The sequence below is a fragment of the Balaenoptera musculus genome, chromosome 5 (genome assembly GCF_009873245.2).
Source record: "Balaenoptera musculus isolate JJ_BM4_2016_0621 chromosome 5, mBalMus1.pri.v3, whole genome shotgun sequence".
NCBI classification, from domain to species: Eukaryota; Metazoa; Chordata; class Mammalia; order Artiodactyla; family Balaenopteridae; genus Balaenoptera; species Balaenoptera musculus.
In genome coordinates this window covers 5,229,207-5,244,139 of record NC_045789.1, presented here as the reverse complement: position 1 = coordinate 5,244,139, position 14,933 = coordinate 5,229,207, and the positions used below count along the sequence as shown (strand labels likewise).

The 14,933-nt window shown below is 31.1% G+C and overlaps 1 protein-coding gene across 3 annotated transcripts in view; it reads left to right on the top strand.

The window, feature by feature from the left end:
* Window positions 1-14,933, top strand: part of FSTL5 (follistatin like 5) — a 768,953-nt gene that overhangs the window by 646,543 nt on the left and 107,477 nt on the right. For all 3 annotated transcript variants that reach the window (XM_036853815.1, XM_036853816.1, XM_036853817.1), the window contains one exon: window positions 6,333-6,359. In XM_036853815.1, coding sequence (XP_036709710.1) covers window positions 6,333-6,359 — 27 coding nt within the window. The remainder of the gene's footprint in view (window positions 1-6,332; window positions 6,360-14,933) is intronic.

Sequence of the window (14,933 nt, the reverse complement as noted above, 5' to 3'; positions counted from 1 at the left end):
AAATGATTTCTTGATTCAAATTACACCCCCAAAAGAATATTATTATCCTATGTCATCACTTCATAGAATTTAAAACCATGGAGTCATGGCTAGTTTCAGGTTGTATGCTTTAATGTAAGCTTGGCACTATAGCCTAATCAGCTAATTCTAGACACTAGGTTGGGAATCTGTAGTCTTGGGAGAATCGTCTTCAGTCAGTGCTAAAAGAGTGACAGTTTCACTTAAAAGTGACTTTGAATTTGGCATATGGCAGGCAGTGTATTTGGCATATCTTATATAGTTTCCATCCCCAAAATAGTATGTTTTAATGTCTCATTTCCTTCTCCATATGTACATTCAAAGAAATTTCAACTACCATGACACTAACCACACATTTTTTCAGATACATTAAATTTTTATCTATATTTTCTTTTGCCATTGCCCTTTTTCATTTGCCTTCTGAAGTTAAGTCAATTTTTTAAGTCCAAATGGAGAAACAGTCAATAAGACATCTAGCTAAAATGTTACACTTACATAAATGTAGCTTATCAAAAAATGTTTTGCACTGGTGCCAACCTTACACTTTCAGACAAAGACAAGGATGAGCAAAAAACTTATTTAGTTGAAAGGCCAAGCAATTTACACATGAGTAGCCAAGAAAAATAGCTGCTCAGTGCTATAGCATGCTGCTCCATAGTTAACTAGGTAATTGCTTTTGCTTATGTAATATTCACCCTTCACATGTGTTTTCTCATAGAGACAGCATACTTAATATGGCATCCATCATTTGACTATAATTGCAAGTCCCTAATTTACAAAATAAAGCAATTTACGAAAAGAGCATTAATAAAAGTTCCTGGTGTCTATGCATCTGTTCCATTGAACCACATTTTCATTATAAGACATATGTTATCTCCAAAAGGAAATTTACATTTCAGTTAAGTTGTGGATAAGTATTGAATACTGGAGTTCTGTAACTTTGAGGTTTTCATTATCTAATTATAGATGAAAGATTTCAGGACAGATAATGTAGGTATGGTACATTATGGAAGGCCACAGATGTTTCACAGGATTCCATATGTAGAGAAAAAGAGTCATTTAACCCAACTCCTGGTTCCAGACAGGCTAACTATAGATAAAAGCTAAGTTGGATCTTAAAGGACAATTAAGGTCAAGTTAGGTGAAGAATTTTGGTGAGGCTATTCATGCAAATGTAATACATGTGTAACAATGAAGAGATTCAAAATGACTTGATGTTTGGAATGTGACTTTAGGATGACACAGGCATATCATGGAAGACCATATGTGCTATGCTAAAGATTTTGATCTTACACACACACATACACGCACACACATACACACAAACACAGATACATGCATTATGTTTTTAAGCAAATGAGTGGCATCATCAAGCCTGCATTTATTATAGGTTGCTGTTTATATTTTAATGAAGAATAAATTAATGTGACAAAATAGAGTTATTCTAATCTACAAGCAGCTATTAAAAGTGTAAAAATTATCAAAGTTACATCCCAATAGATAAGCGATTAAGGATATAAATAGAGGAAAGTTTTATTTATATATGTGCAAGCAGAGTCAATATAATTTAAAAGCAAACTAATATATGTAAGAGATAGTATTTATTCACACTTGGTAAGCTTGCACACACATGCATGCTCATACACACATACACATTAATAGTCCACCTTGAGTGTGGTGGGATGAATACTTTCCTGGACAGCTGGTGGTGCTGACAGCAACCTTTTGGAAATCAATCTGGCAACAGGTGTCAATGGCTTTAAACATAGCCAGACGTCTTGTAGAGCTGTATGCTAATGGAAATAAGTAGCTAGAAAGAGGGTCATTGCAGTGCACACACACACGTACACGTACATATACATGCATACATCTATATGACTGATCGGCCAAAAATATTTATTGAGTCCCTATCACTTATACTAGTCTTTGATTTAGGTACTAGGTTTAAGGTGACAAACAATGAACAATTGTATTTTTAAAAAGTAGAAATCCATATGATGGAATAATGCACAGTGAATAACATTAGACTAGCCAGGTTATGATAAATGAATTTTTACCTGTCACATATTTATATATTGTATCAGAAACTCCCCCTTTCATGTACACATTTATGTAAAAATTAGAAAAATAATGAAAAGTCATATAAGGAAAATAGACTTGGTTATTTTACCTGTGTAATTGAATTCAAAGTATTTATTTAATGTAATGCACATTCTGACTTTGTACAATAAATATATAAAACACGTTCTAAACAGATAAAAACAATACATGACATTTTTAAATTAAGTATTTTCAGAATAAATTTTATCTTTATAAGATTTATTCTCTTATCTAGGAATAATATAGTGTCCCATCTAGTGTACTTTTAGTGAATGTTACACTTGATTTGCTATATTTTTTATATTTTAGTAAATCGTTGATATATTATACTTTGAGGCTATTGTAAATGAAATCTTCTATTGTATCTTCTAATTCTTACATAAGAATGTAGAATTTGGGGTATTTATCTTATGTCTTGTCACCTAACTGAATCCTCTTGCAATTTTTATGCGTAATTTTAATTTAACCTTTGTGACTCATTTTAGCTTCAAATTTTGATTATTTTATTTACAAGTTTACAGTGCTTATATAATTTATATTTGTTTCTGGGCTTAATAAAGTGTTTGGTTCATCAAAATAAATTTCTAGTTAATTTTTAACATTAAAAAAACACATTTATATTAATATAAAATATGCCTCTACTCTTAGTTTGCCAGGTTACTAAGAGTATATTACACTTAGTAATATGTGATACATTTCATCAGATTATGTTTTTAAATTTAAATTATATTTGTCATTCTCATTTGATATTCTAATATATTATATCAGATGAATTGATTTCTTAACTAAATTTCTACCAAATCCTTTTTTCATTCCAAGAGGATTCCTGTCTATGATCAAACTTTTAATATCCTGGTGAATTTCACTTGCATTTTATTTGTCATTTTTGTCATTAATGAAAGTATCCTGTAATTCTCTTTGCTTTGCTACTATTATCACTTATTGGCAACCCTTTTGCTGACTTTACAAACTGAATGGGAACGTTTTCATCTTGATCTATATTCTAACAACACTGAATACAACTGGAATTATATAATTCTTGAAAGTAAGTACTTTTTATAGAAGCCTTAGACTCTAAGAGCATCTTGGGAAGAAACTATTTTTGAAAGTGGTTTAATTAGCACCATGGTTATTTTTATTCAAATCTCTTCTTTACGTTCAGTTTGGATATTTATAGTTCCTTGGAATTTTTATGATATAGAGATTATCAAATTTATTACCAAAAGATTCTACATTAATTTAAAATTTTCATAGCTACACACATTTCTTCTTTCTTCCCTCTTTCCCGACTTCCCATCTCCTCCTCTTTCTACTTTTTTCCTCTCTCTCTCTCCCTCCCTATTTTGTTCAGTGATGCATTAATTAAGCCTATGTGTTATCTTTTGGCCAAAAGTCTTTGGGTCCACATATTGAATTTTATTTTTGCATTTTTGTTGTTTTATATGAATTATGATTATATTTGATTTTTTAAATATTTAATTTGTTGAAGAATTTAGTGGGTTTAAATACTTGTAATACATTTTCATATTTGCTTTATTGTTGTCAGAAAATGTCTTAACAATTTATGATTATTGGAATATACCTACAGAATACAGAAAGACTTTCTATTTTCCAGTTACTTTGTGACTACTCTTGATTATCTTTCAAGAAAACTTGAAAACACTTCCTGTTTTTATCACAAAACATTCATTATGAAAACACTGATTTAGTCATAATAACTGTATTATTGAAACTGTGTTTTTTCCCTTCATTTTTCAAATACCGAAGGTGATGAGTTAAAGAAGCAGAATATGATGGTTGGTTTATAAATTTTGTATCTAGTCCTAATAATTTTGCTTCATATTTTAATACTATGTTTTTAGTTTATATAATTTTAAATTCATTATATAGTGCTTTGAATTTTACCTTACCTGGTATTAATATTACAAACCATGTATTTTTGGTACTTTCTCATAAAGGATTGCATGTCTTAAAAATACCTGTCGTTAGTCCTTTAAAATAGCAGTGCTTGTGAATTCCCTGGTGGCCCAGTGGTTAGGACTCTGTGCTCTCAATGCTGAGGGGTCGGGTTCAATCCCTGGTCAGGGAACTAAGTGGAAGTATGAAATAATAAGAATAATAATAAAATAGCGGTGCTTTGACATACCCACTAGGGTTTGTACATGTTTTTCCTATGTCTGGGAGTCTGATTCCTACAACCCTCCCTGGGTTCCTCTTCTTCATGTTTTAGACTTCACCTTCACCATCACCATTAAGGACGTTTCCCCCAGTTTCACTGATCATGCCTAATCCACTCATTAAAAGCATTCACATTACTGTGTTCCTTTCTTTCATAACATATTAAATTTGTAATTTTGAAATTACATGATTTGAATCCATTTTTTGTTTTTTGTTTCTTTTCCCCTCAACTAGTGTATAAACTCGATTAGCACAGAGCCTGGGTCTGTTTTATTCTGTGTATGGTAGCGCTGAATACAATGCCTGGCACACGATTGGCACACCATTTTCCATTGGTGGAGATATGAGGAAACATAGGTCTACTTACTTTTGTTTATAAGCCAGAAAAATAAAATTAGTCTAATCATGGCTCCATCTTTCCTGAGCCTACAGAAGAAAATTGAATCTCCTGTGTACCATGTAATATAAAAGACTTTCTTGACCTTGTAAGGGTCAAATTCTCCAGCTGTATCTTCTGTCAGTTTTGCCCTCCAAATATATCCAATTACTTAAATTTCGCTGAATACGTTATAACGTGTCCCGTTGATATACCTTGAACATCTCATGCCTCCTGCACCCGACAACCCCTTGTAAGCTTGGGTGGCATTATCTTGCTTGAGCTTCAGCAGTCCAATGAAGTGGTCCCTCCACTTCCCAGCTTCTGCCCCTTGAAGGTGACTATCCCGTCCTGCCCATTGCCACCGAACCTGATATTTGTTTCTTTAATTGCACTTATCACATGCTTATAATCATTTTTAGCATGGTTCTCTCCTTTCTCAGGTCCATGTTCTCTCCTTGTGACTAGGATCTGTCCTTTTACATATTCATTCCAAGCACACCATAGGCAACAAGAACAGCAGCACAAAATGTGCTGAAGGGATGCAAGTACCAAGAATGCATATTTGAATAAATATTCCTAAAGAATTAAAAATGCCAAGAATCTCAAAAAAATGCTTACTCTACAAAAAAGTATTTTTTATACTATGGTAGGTGCTGAAGACTGCATGACTTGGACCTCCACCCTCCAGCTAGGAGTGCTAGATTCCAGTCTTGGCTCTGCTACACTGATGATCAGGGTTTAGTTTTAGAAAAGTGATTATGTTTAATATGGTAAACATATGCAGGAAGTAATTATATGTGGATGAGCTCTTCCTTTAGTTACATTTTCTTTTCGCCAGTATTTTTCTGCTTTGAAAGTATATAAGTACACCTGCAACTAATAGAATTGTAAATCAACTATACTTCAAAAAAAGAGAAATTATATAGAATTAGATAAATTTGGATTAGTAAGGGAATCAGGCATTTTGTTGAGAATATTTTTAATTGGTATTTTTATTTCTGTCTTAATATTTTAACTCTATGTTGATTTAGTCCCTATACAGTATTTAATAAACCTATTGTCCAGGAATAATTTAATATGAAGCATTATTGTGCATTGAATTAAACAAGATATATTTAGATATATTTTATTATGCTGGCTTAAAAAGTGAAAGCATATACTACTTAAAAATAGGCTATTTCTGCGTTCAAAATCCTGTATTTATAAGAACTCATCTTGCTCAGGAATATTGCATATTATGTTGAAGCATTACTTATAATTATTGAGAATTCTAAAATTATAACTGTTTCAATTAGTAACTTTTAACTAAGCTGTCAAATAAATAGTCTTTACTAATGTGTGTTCTAAAGATATATTTTATTAAAATTAACTTAAATATCCCTTTATTTTCAGTGATACATAAATTTTTTTTTGTTTATTAACAAAATCTTTATTCCAAAGAAGAATTGGCTATTTCAAGACATGAATAGAACATTATTATACTCCCAGCATTTTACTGTTTTATTAATATAGATCGTTGAGTTCATCCTCACTATTTTTATGTGCATGTTCTGTCTTAGAGATTGTGACCTCTTTAATAGTTATTTATATTACTATGTAATTGAATCACTCTTTACTCATTTTTCTTTTTCTCCTTTTTCTTTTAAACATGCTGCAGTAGCTAACATATTATGGAGAGAAGAAGGTAGTAAATTCCATTATTTTTTATATTATTGTGATTATTTTGCTTAACTTTTAGATGTATTGACTATCAGTTCTAATAATTGCTTTATTCATTTTTATTTTGACTCAATATTTTTATTTGATCATAAATCAACATTCTTCTGTAAACCTGCTACCATTAAACATATTTATAACTCCTCATCAGCCTGATTTATTTTTGATATATAATCAGGAAGTTATATTACAATATATGGAAATGCTTTTAAGAGTATAAAATTAAAATTAGTTAAATAAATGAAAGCAAGCTTAAACATAATTTATGTAATAAACCATGATTTAGATTAGAAAAAGAAAAATTATAAAAACTATTGCCTTATGAAGGGACTATAATAAATTATTTAAGAAAATGGGTTATAAACTTGAAGGACATGGATTCAAATCCATTCTGCACCGCTGTGTAACCTAGGGCTTTTTTATGTCACAAATTCCTTATCTCAAAAATAAGGGTAGTTGTTAATTCTCAATAGGGTTGTTTTATCAACTCCTTAAATATAGTCTGCACTCAATAAATGTCATCCACGGTCATTTATTATTGTCTTCGTTTTTCTTAATCAGTCACAAAGGCCGAGAGGAATGTGTTTGCCCAGGTATTCAAATAACCCAAGTGCTTTAGTTAAATTCTTAGGAGAAAATTAAGGATAAGTCATCATTACACTCCTGGTAAACAATGGCCAAAATAACTGCCTTCAGGATCCATCCTAGAAAAACTTTCTCTTCCCCAGTTATAGCTTCCTAAAATTATTGAAGCAGAATAATAACAATATCAGTAACCAGAACACATTCATTGAGCCCTTATACTGTGCTAGATACTGTACCAAGTATCTTAGAATATTAGATCCATTAAAATTAGCAAAAGGTGAGCATAACACTTGATTTTTTTTTGGTTCTTGGTATTTCTTGCTCCTCAAATCTTTTGTAAAGGCTCCTTTAAACTCCAGTTTACTAAAGAGGTTCTGGTGTAACTTTACCTTCTCATTTTATTCCTCTTGGATATTTCACATTTGAACGTACAAATGCAATCATTACTGAAACAGATATGACATGATTAACATATGCGTTAGACATTTCTTTATACTCTCTTCCTTCTTGAGATTAAACAAATTTCTCTGGGTACCATAGATCTAGCTTTGTTCGCTAATTGCTGGGAAAATTTGAATGAATCATTTTACCTCTCTGAGCCAGACTTTTCTAAAACAATGCTTGAAATACAGTTTGGGACTCACCTTGCAAATTTGTGATATGTATATCTCCTTAAAATATGTGAAACAACTCTTCCTTATAATTTGACCTTGATAACAGTCATTAACATTATTAGTTTATAATACTCATTGATATGTAATAATAATATAATATTCTTCAGACTACCCTTAAAAGTATAGGAGACCTGCAGATTAATTAAAATCACACTGAGATTCATTTTATGAAATCATTTTTACTTATTTAAATTTTTCTTCTGTTAGTCTTTGAAGATGTATGTTCTCAATAATTATTCTCCATCAATCAGTGGTGTGCTTACTCTTCATGACTTTGACACAGAATATGTGCTTGAGAAATCAGAGCTATTTAGTACATTTTGCAGATAATTTAAAAACTTATACAAGAAATGTTTTGGGGGAAAGTTTTTAAATCTTTTATTTCATGTACAGTTATCATCAGAGCACTTTGTTTTTTGAAATAAAAAGATTTAAAATAATACGTTTGAGAAAATAATATACTTGACTCAGATTAATAGGAATCTGTAAATTACTTTTTATAATGCCACAGTTATCGGCAAGGCATTACAATTAGAAACGATTGCATGTAATAATAATGGTGGCCAGAGATAATAGACCAGCTTGAGGAATCACTGAACCCCAGCTGTGTGTACAATTATTTCATAAAAAATAATTAAAATAATAAAGAAAGTTTCCAAAGCAAATTTCTACCTCTGTTTTTAAAAGATAGAATAATAACTAATATGAACAACATTTTTCTGTGGTCCATTTTTATTTCCACACTAACAGTGCTTTCTATTTGTATGCTTGTCTTCTTACCATGGCCAAGAGAAATTTATCTCAGGAAGAACCCATTGAAGAATTTCAAGCATTTTTAGATGAATAATAATGGAAAGAGAGTTTAAAATGATAATACCTCTCATAATGTCATATGACTTACATGAAAGTGTAAGATCTATAAAATTTTGTTTAACTGAAAAATTATTTTTAAATGTATACATCAGAATCTGGCTTATCCAGGACTTTGTGAGCTAAATCAACTTTACTGAATTTTGTGTATATTATCTTATTAATCACATGGATATTTAAGCATGAAAGGGTCCTCTGTTTCTGCGTTCACCTTTCAGTTCTTTTCTAGCCGTGATTCAAGTTAGCAGGAGTGTAAAAATACAATGTTTTCAAAGAGAAGAAGTATCTCACTCATTTACTGACAAATATTTTAAAGAGCCTACTGTATGTAGAACACTTTGAAAGCACTGGAAATATAAAGATAAGAACTAGTATCTACTCTAAAGACGTTCTCAATCTAGTAAATTAAAGGTTAAATCATTCTTATTGTCAACTAATTTTACTACCTATATGATTTCAATATACACATTAAAAGATTCAGTAGGATTGGGTCTCTTCTACAATATTTTTTATGATTTTGTTATCAAATATAATCTAATAAAGTATTTCCTAGTATTTATTTAGTAGACAACAGTTTGGGTATATGTTATAAGGTCTAACAATAATAAATGTTTGTATAAGCATTGAATTAAAGGAACTTAAAACATTTTATTCACTGCAGGATTAAGCTGAACTTTTAAACATACTACTTTCAGACTCTAAGAAGAGATGTTGGGTGGTTCATTATATGACACAGAATTTTCTAAATTTATTATAACGTAATTATTTTGATGAATACCTATAGAATCAATATTTAACTGACGCTACTTTGGGAAATACTGGCTTGATGTGATATCCAATGATTTGAAAGCAAAAATATGTATATTGATATTTTCCATATTTATAAAAATTGTCTCTTCTATTCTTTGTAAATATTTATGAATCTATTCACACATAAATATGGTATAGAAATGGTTCAAATAAATTTCTGTATTAGTTGAGCTAATTAACACCAACCAACACCAGGTACAAGTAGACATTACAGTGAAATCTTGCAAAAAAGTTCACATCATCTGATTAGCTTTGTGAACTATAATATCACCAAAGTGGGGAAAAAAGAATAATAGGAAGCAGGTCAGCTCTTAACTCCTTTAGCCTGAGATTTTTCACATTTCGTTGTCCAGACCATTATATGCTGCAGGGGAGCATTGGAAATATAGGAGCATGCACGCCTGCTTAATGAGCTACTTGAGCCTCCTGTATAATTATTTTTAGAGACAAAAACTTGCTAAGGTTCTCAGGACCAGATTACTGTCTCACAATAATGCTGGTGAAATACTTAAAATGAAAAAGGAGAGTTTTCAGAGGGTAAGGCTTCTAAATTCATGAGACTTAGTGAGTCATATAATTGGGTGAGGCAGAGACCACGCCTTCTAATGGCTGGCTGCGATGCCATCGCCAAAGTGATGAAAGCTGTCAATGTTTTCATTTGCAAGTTCCCTACCTTCTCTGATGAAAACAAATGTCAAATTTTAGCGCTTCAAAGTATCTCATAAACCTGTTTTCAAATCAAAAATGAATCTGACAAGAGATAACCATTTTCAGATATATGTGTATACACACACGTATGCATATATGTATACACACATATACATGTGTACATATATAATTATCCATATGATTTCACCTAATACTAACTACGTAGCAAACAAATACTCTATTATGTTATAACCTTTGCTATGTTAATTATTAAATGTGAAATGAATCATGTATATATGCATTCAATTTTTTTCAGCATATCTTTGGAAGTTCATGAAATTGAATTCTGACTTAAAAGGACTGGTTTTAGATAATATCACTCTGACCAATATATATAATGTTCAGACAGTACCCACTTTCCTGGATTAATAGTGGCTAATAAAGAGCTTAACACAGTCACTCCCAGAATATCTGCTAGAAGAATGAGAGAGGAAGTCAGTCTAATTTTAGTTGAACATAACATAGAAATCTCTTTGAGGTGTGATGGTTTGGTATTGCTATGTATGTGAAAAGGATTTTAACTCCAAAGACAGAGATACAAAAATGGGAACATTCATGAAACAAAAATCCCTCCCTGCTGAGTTATTCAAGGTGAGAGATGCAATATAGACCATCTATTCTTGCCTATATCTTTCTTTAGCTAAAAATAAAAAAAGATTTCTTCTATATTAAAAATATGAGTAAGTTTAGGATCACTTGAAAGGGAAAATAATGATATAATATCAACTAATAAAGGACTTTAACACCAAACATTGATTTATCTTTGATTGATTACCAAATCAGTGCTTTGTAGGATTATAATTTGCCATTGATCATAATTTAAATGCTAAAGTAATGGCGGTTTAAGTCAGAGGAAGGCAAACATCAGCACAAAATATTTTTATTATTGACTTAAATATTCATCCAATAATCACACATTAACCAAATATTACTCTTGATATAAACTATGGAATATATATGTAATTTATAATACATAATGTAACTATATTATCATGATACACTATTGTTCTTGAGAAGAAATCCTCAAAGGATTGAGACAAGAATGTGAATTACGTACATTTTTTTCTCAGTCCATCTCATGTATTTAAAGGTGCAGTATTGGTTGAAAAACCCTCTGGGAAATACTTCTCTCTTATGAGACTGCAAGTAATTCTTGCCATGTCCTCTCTGTATAGAAAGGAAAACAAAGAAGAAGAAGAGCTCAGAAAGAAAAAACAAATTATGGATCACTTTTTTGTGCTACTGTACTTTGTTAGATTAACAATCGACCTGGAAAAGACAAAGTACCTGTGTCTGTCTTCACAGGGGATGAAAAAAGACAAAACAGCACATACTCCTAATCTTTACCGTGGCTAGAGTGGTAAAGCTTTTACTGAAGTCAAGAGCCTTTGTAATAAACTGCAATAGAAAGCATCAATGAGGAGAGAATGGTAACTGAAACCTACATGGTTGTCAGACTTTTGGGGACTCAAAATTATTCACAATTCCAAGAGCTTTTGTTTATGTGGGTTATTTCTATCCACTTGTATTTACTATATAAGAAATTAAAACAGAGAAAATTAAAATATGTATTTATTTATTTGTTTAAAATAACCATAATAAATAACCCATTACATGTAGCCATAAATATCACATTATTTGTAAAGTTATATTAAGACTCACTGTTGTACATTTTGCAAATTTTTAAAATATCTGGCTGAATAAAAGATGCTGGATTCCTATATTTGCTTCTGCATTGAACTGTTGTGATATCACTCATAACATCATATGTCAAGTAGCCTGTTGAGAACTACATTCCACATTTGGAAGCATCTAATTTGTGAGAATGAGAGAGAAAAATGCAAATGACATCTTAGCATTATTATGAACATAGTTTTGACTTTGCAGACCCTCTGAAAGAATCAACTTTGAGAACTGCTCTACTAGAAAATCAAGTTGCTCTTTTAGCAGGCTCACGCATTCATAGAATTCAATCTCATAGAAAACTGAAATGTGCTAGTAGTATATCTCACAGAGTAGATTTGAGGAAAGCAGGAGGACAGTAATCACATTTTGGTTAGATGCCATTTCACCATTTTTTTTCACTGATGTTTCAAAGAAGACATAATGTCAGTCATAAAAAGAGGGACAGTTACCATTTCTTGAACTCATAGTAAGAGTTCAAGTCACTCTGCTACATGTTTTCCTTTCTCCATCTCATTTACTTCTTACAACAGCTGCATAAATCTAATTATGAGATGGAGAAATTACAGCACAGATATTACATGGGAAATAACTTTCCCACGATACAACAGTAAGTTCTATAGTCGTGATTTACCTCTGAGCTGTCTGAATTCAGAAAATTAAGTTTATCTCTCTTTGTTATATTCTCCCACACAAAAATAAAAAAAGGTTAGGGCATGGAAACTTAATAGTTATAATGAACATACACAGATATGTTATTGCTTCCTATACAGATTAAGCTAACAAACGCCCCAAAGTGAAAATCAGCATGTGTTTTCAATTACCACATCTCAAGCATCAGGTAATTCATATCATTCTATGCCTAGTATATTCAAAATAAATTATAATATTATAGCAGCAAATTTAAAATGATATATAGCTGCATCATATATTCAGATTATAAATTCTGCTGCTAAAACCTAGTAATTGATGAACAAAATATGTCTAGCAAGAAAATAAATGCAAAATATCACTCGTGTAGGTAAGGAAGAGAGGAAGACACAGATGGCTCTGAAGATAAAGTTTTATTTCATAGCGGAGTGATTGATACATAGGTGTTCAGTTTATCTTATTATTTTAACATATATTTATACATGATACTTTGTTGGCATTACTATTTCATAAACACTAGGGAGTTATATTCCCACCAATAACAGTAAAATGCAAACTAAACGTTTCATAACTTTATCTGTATTTTTCAATAACTTGTAACTGGGAAAGTAGCTTATACTCTGTAAAAATGCTGATGTGTATGTAACTCATACTTTTAAAAGCAAGAAAATGGACTTTCAGTTTTGAAAGTGATTTGCATGGATTAAGCAAGTTTTAGAGGAAAATACAGCTCAAGAAATTTCATCTGTGGAATCCCACTGACTGTACTGTGCACAGAATATAGTAAAATAACACAATAAAAATATCCATAGGAATAAGGGCAGGGAATACTTCAAGAAACATTGCAAACTGTGTGCACTTAGAGTAGTTGTCAAGTTCAAACACATTCAGACTCCTGACTGTGGAGCAGAATCGTGCAATACCTGAAGGAGAATATAGTCATGTTCATTAAAAAATGTTACGAGCTTTGTACGTAACTGACACAACTGAAAATCAGATACAAGTTTCAACTACCAGTATTGTTAATTTGCTAGTCACTGATACATAGCACACATCAACGTTCTGACAATGTTTACACAGAAGCTTGCTAATACAAATCAATTTTTTGCATAAGCAGTTTTTGTAAGTTGTATCCTTTTGGTATGGAATTGATCCCTCTGTATTCAAAGCTATAATTATAAATTGTAGCTGACAACTCTTAAATTTTATTTTATGAAAACATAACTTGAATTTAGTTCTTGCTACTTCTGCTACTGTTTTGGAATATCTCATTGTAACATTGTGCACTCTGGAATTAAAATGCACAATTAACTGATAAAGATTGCATGTATTAAAATATGAGGACTGTAAAATATTTATAAAACAATAATAAGATGTGCCAAAATAATCTGGATCATTTAAAATATATATGCATTATTAGAAATAATTTCACTCTGTATAAACACCAATAAAGAGATAATTATGATCAAATACATTTTCCTCTGAATCCTAAGAATAGATGGTGACTTTTAAAATTAACTAGGAACATATTTAACAAAAATAAATGTGGCTTAAGTTGAATAAACAAATTTTTTTTTTTTTACAAATCAATAAACTTTTATTGTAATCCTCAGGCTTGACTTCATGGGCCTTGCAGGTGTCCTCAATTGAAGTAAAAATTAAAAGTAAATGTTTTTAAAAGTTAAGCATTTTAAAGAACAATGTTTTGCTTTTCAAACTATCAAGATTTCAGTATAATTGTTTATCTATTGGCTCTCACTGAACTATGTGAGGTATAGTTATACTGAATAAATATGATTGTGCAAACCAGTACACCTGGATGAGGTACTCAGGTGAGGATCAGGAAAGGGAGAACTACATGCTCTTAGTCTGGACATGTTGGAACAAATCAGAAGCAGAGGAAACAAAGAGAGCAGGTGTGCAATCATACGTGACAAGTCCCCAGGTGCAGACCTCCGTTAACTCCACGACATTCCAGATGTCTAATCTGTAGCATCCGTACCCATGAGGTGTGGGTTTATAATATGTTAGATGAATTTCTGAGATGTCACACACCCAAACCCTCACTGTGAAAAGAAATTAAAAGTATGATTTAAATGAGATTTTTGCAAGACCTTAAATTAATTCAAATTTTAAACTGGAGAAATAGACCCCAAACTTTGTCACTATGAAAACTGATATGTAAGACCTCTAGTAGGATTATATTTACAAACATTATTTTAGGAAAATACATATTCTCCAAAATCTGGGGGACTTGGTCTTTTTGTTTCTAAAAGTCTCTATATAAGCTAAATTCCTGCAAAGAAAGCCATTTTATTTTCCTTAGGGAACTCTAATAGAAATAGGATAAATATGATTCTTCAAAAAGTACTTTTGTGTCTTAATCAGCACCTAAATTAAGTAGGGATGGTAGCAGATATAATCTATGTATGAAAGATTTTATTTCCATTTATAATTATTTTTAAATATATGAAACATTTGTTGAATTATGTTAAAGAAATCACTGACTTGCAGATCAGAGAGATGAAGTAGAATGTCTGCATAATATTGCAGAGTTACTT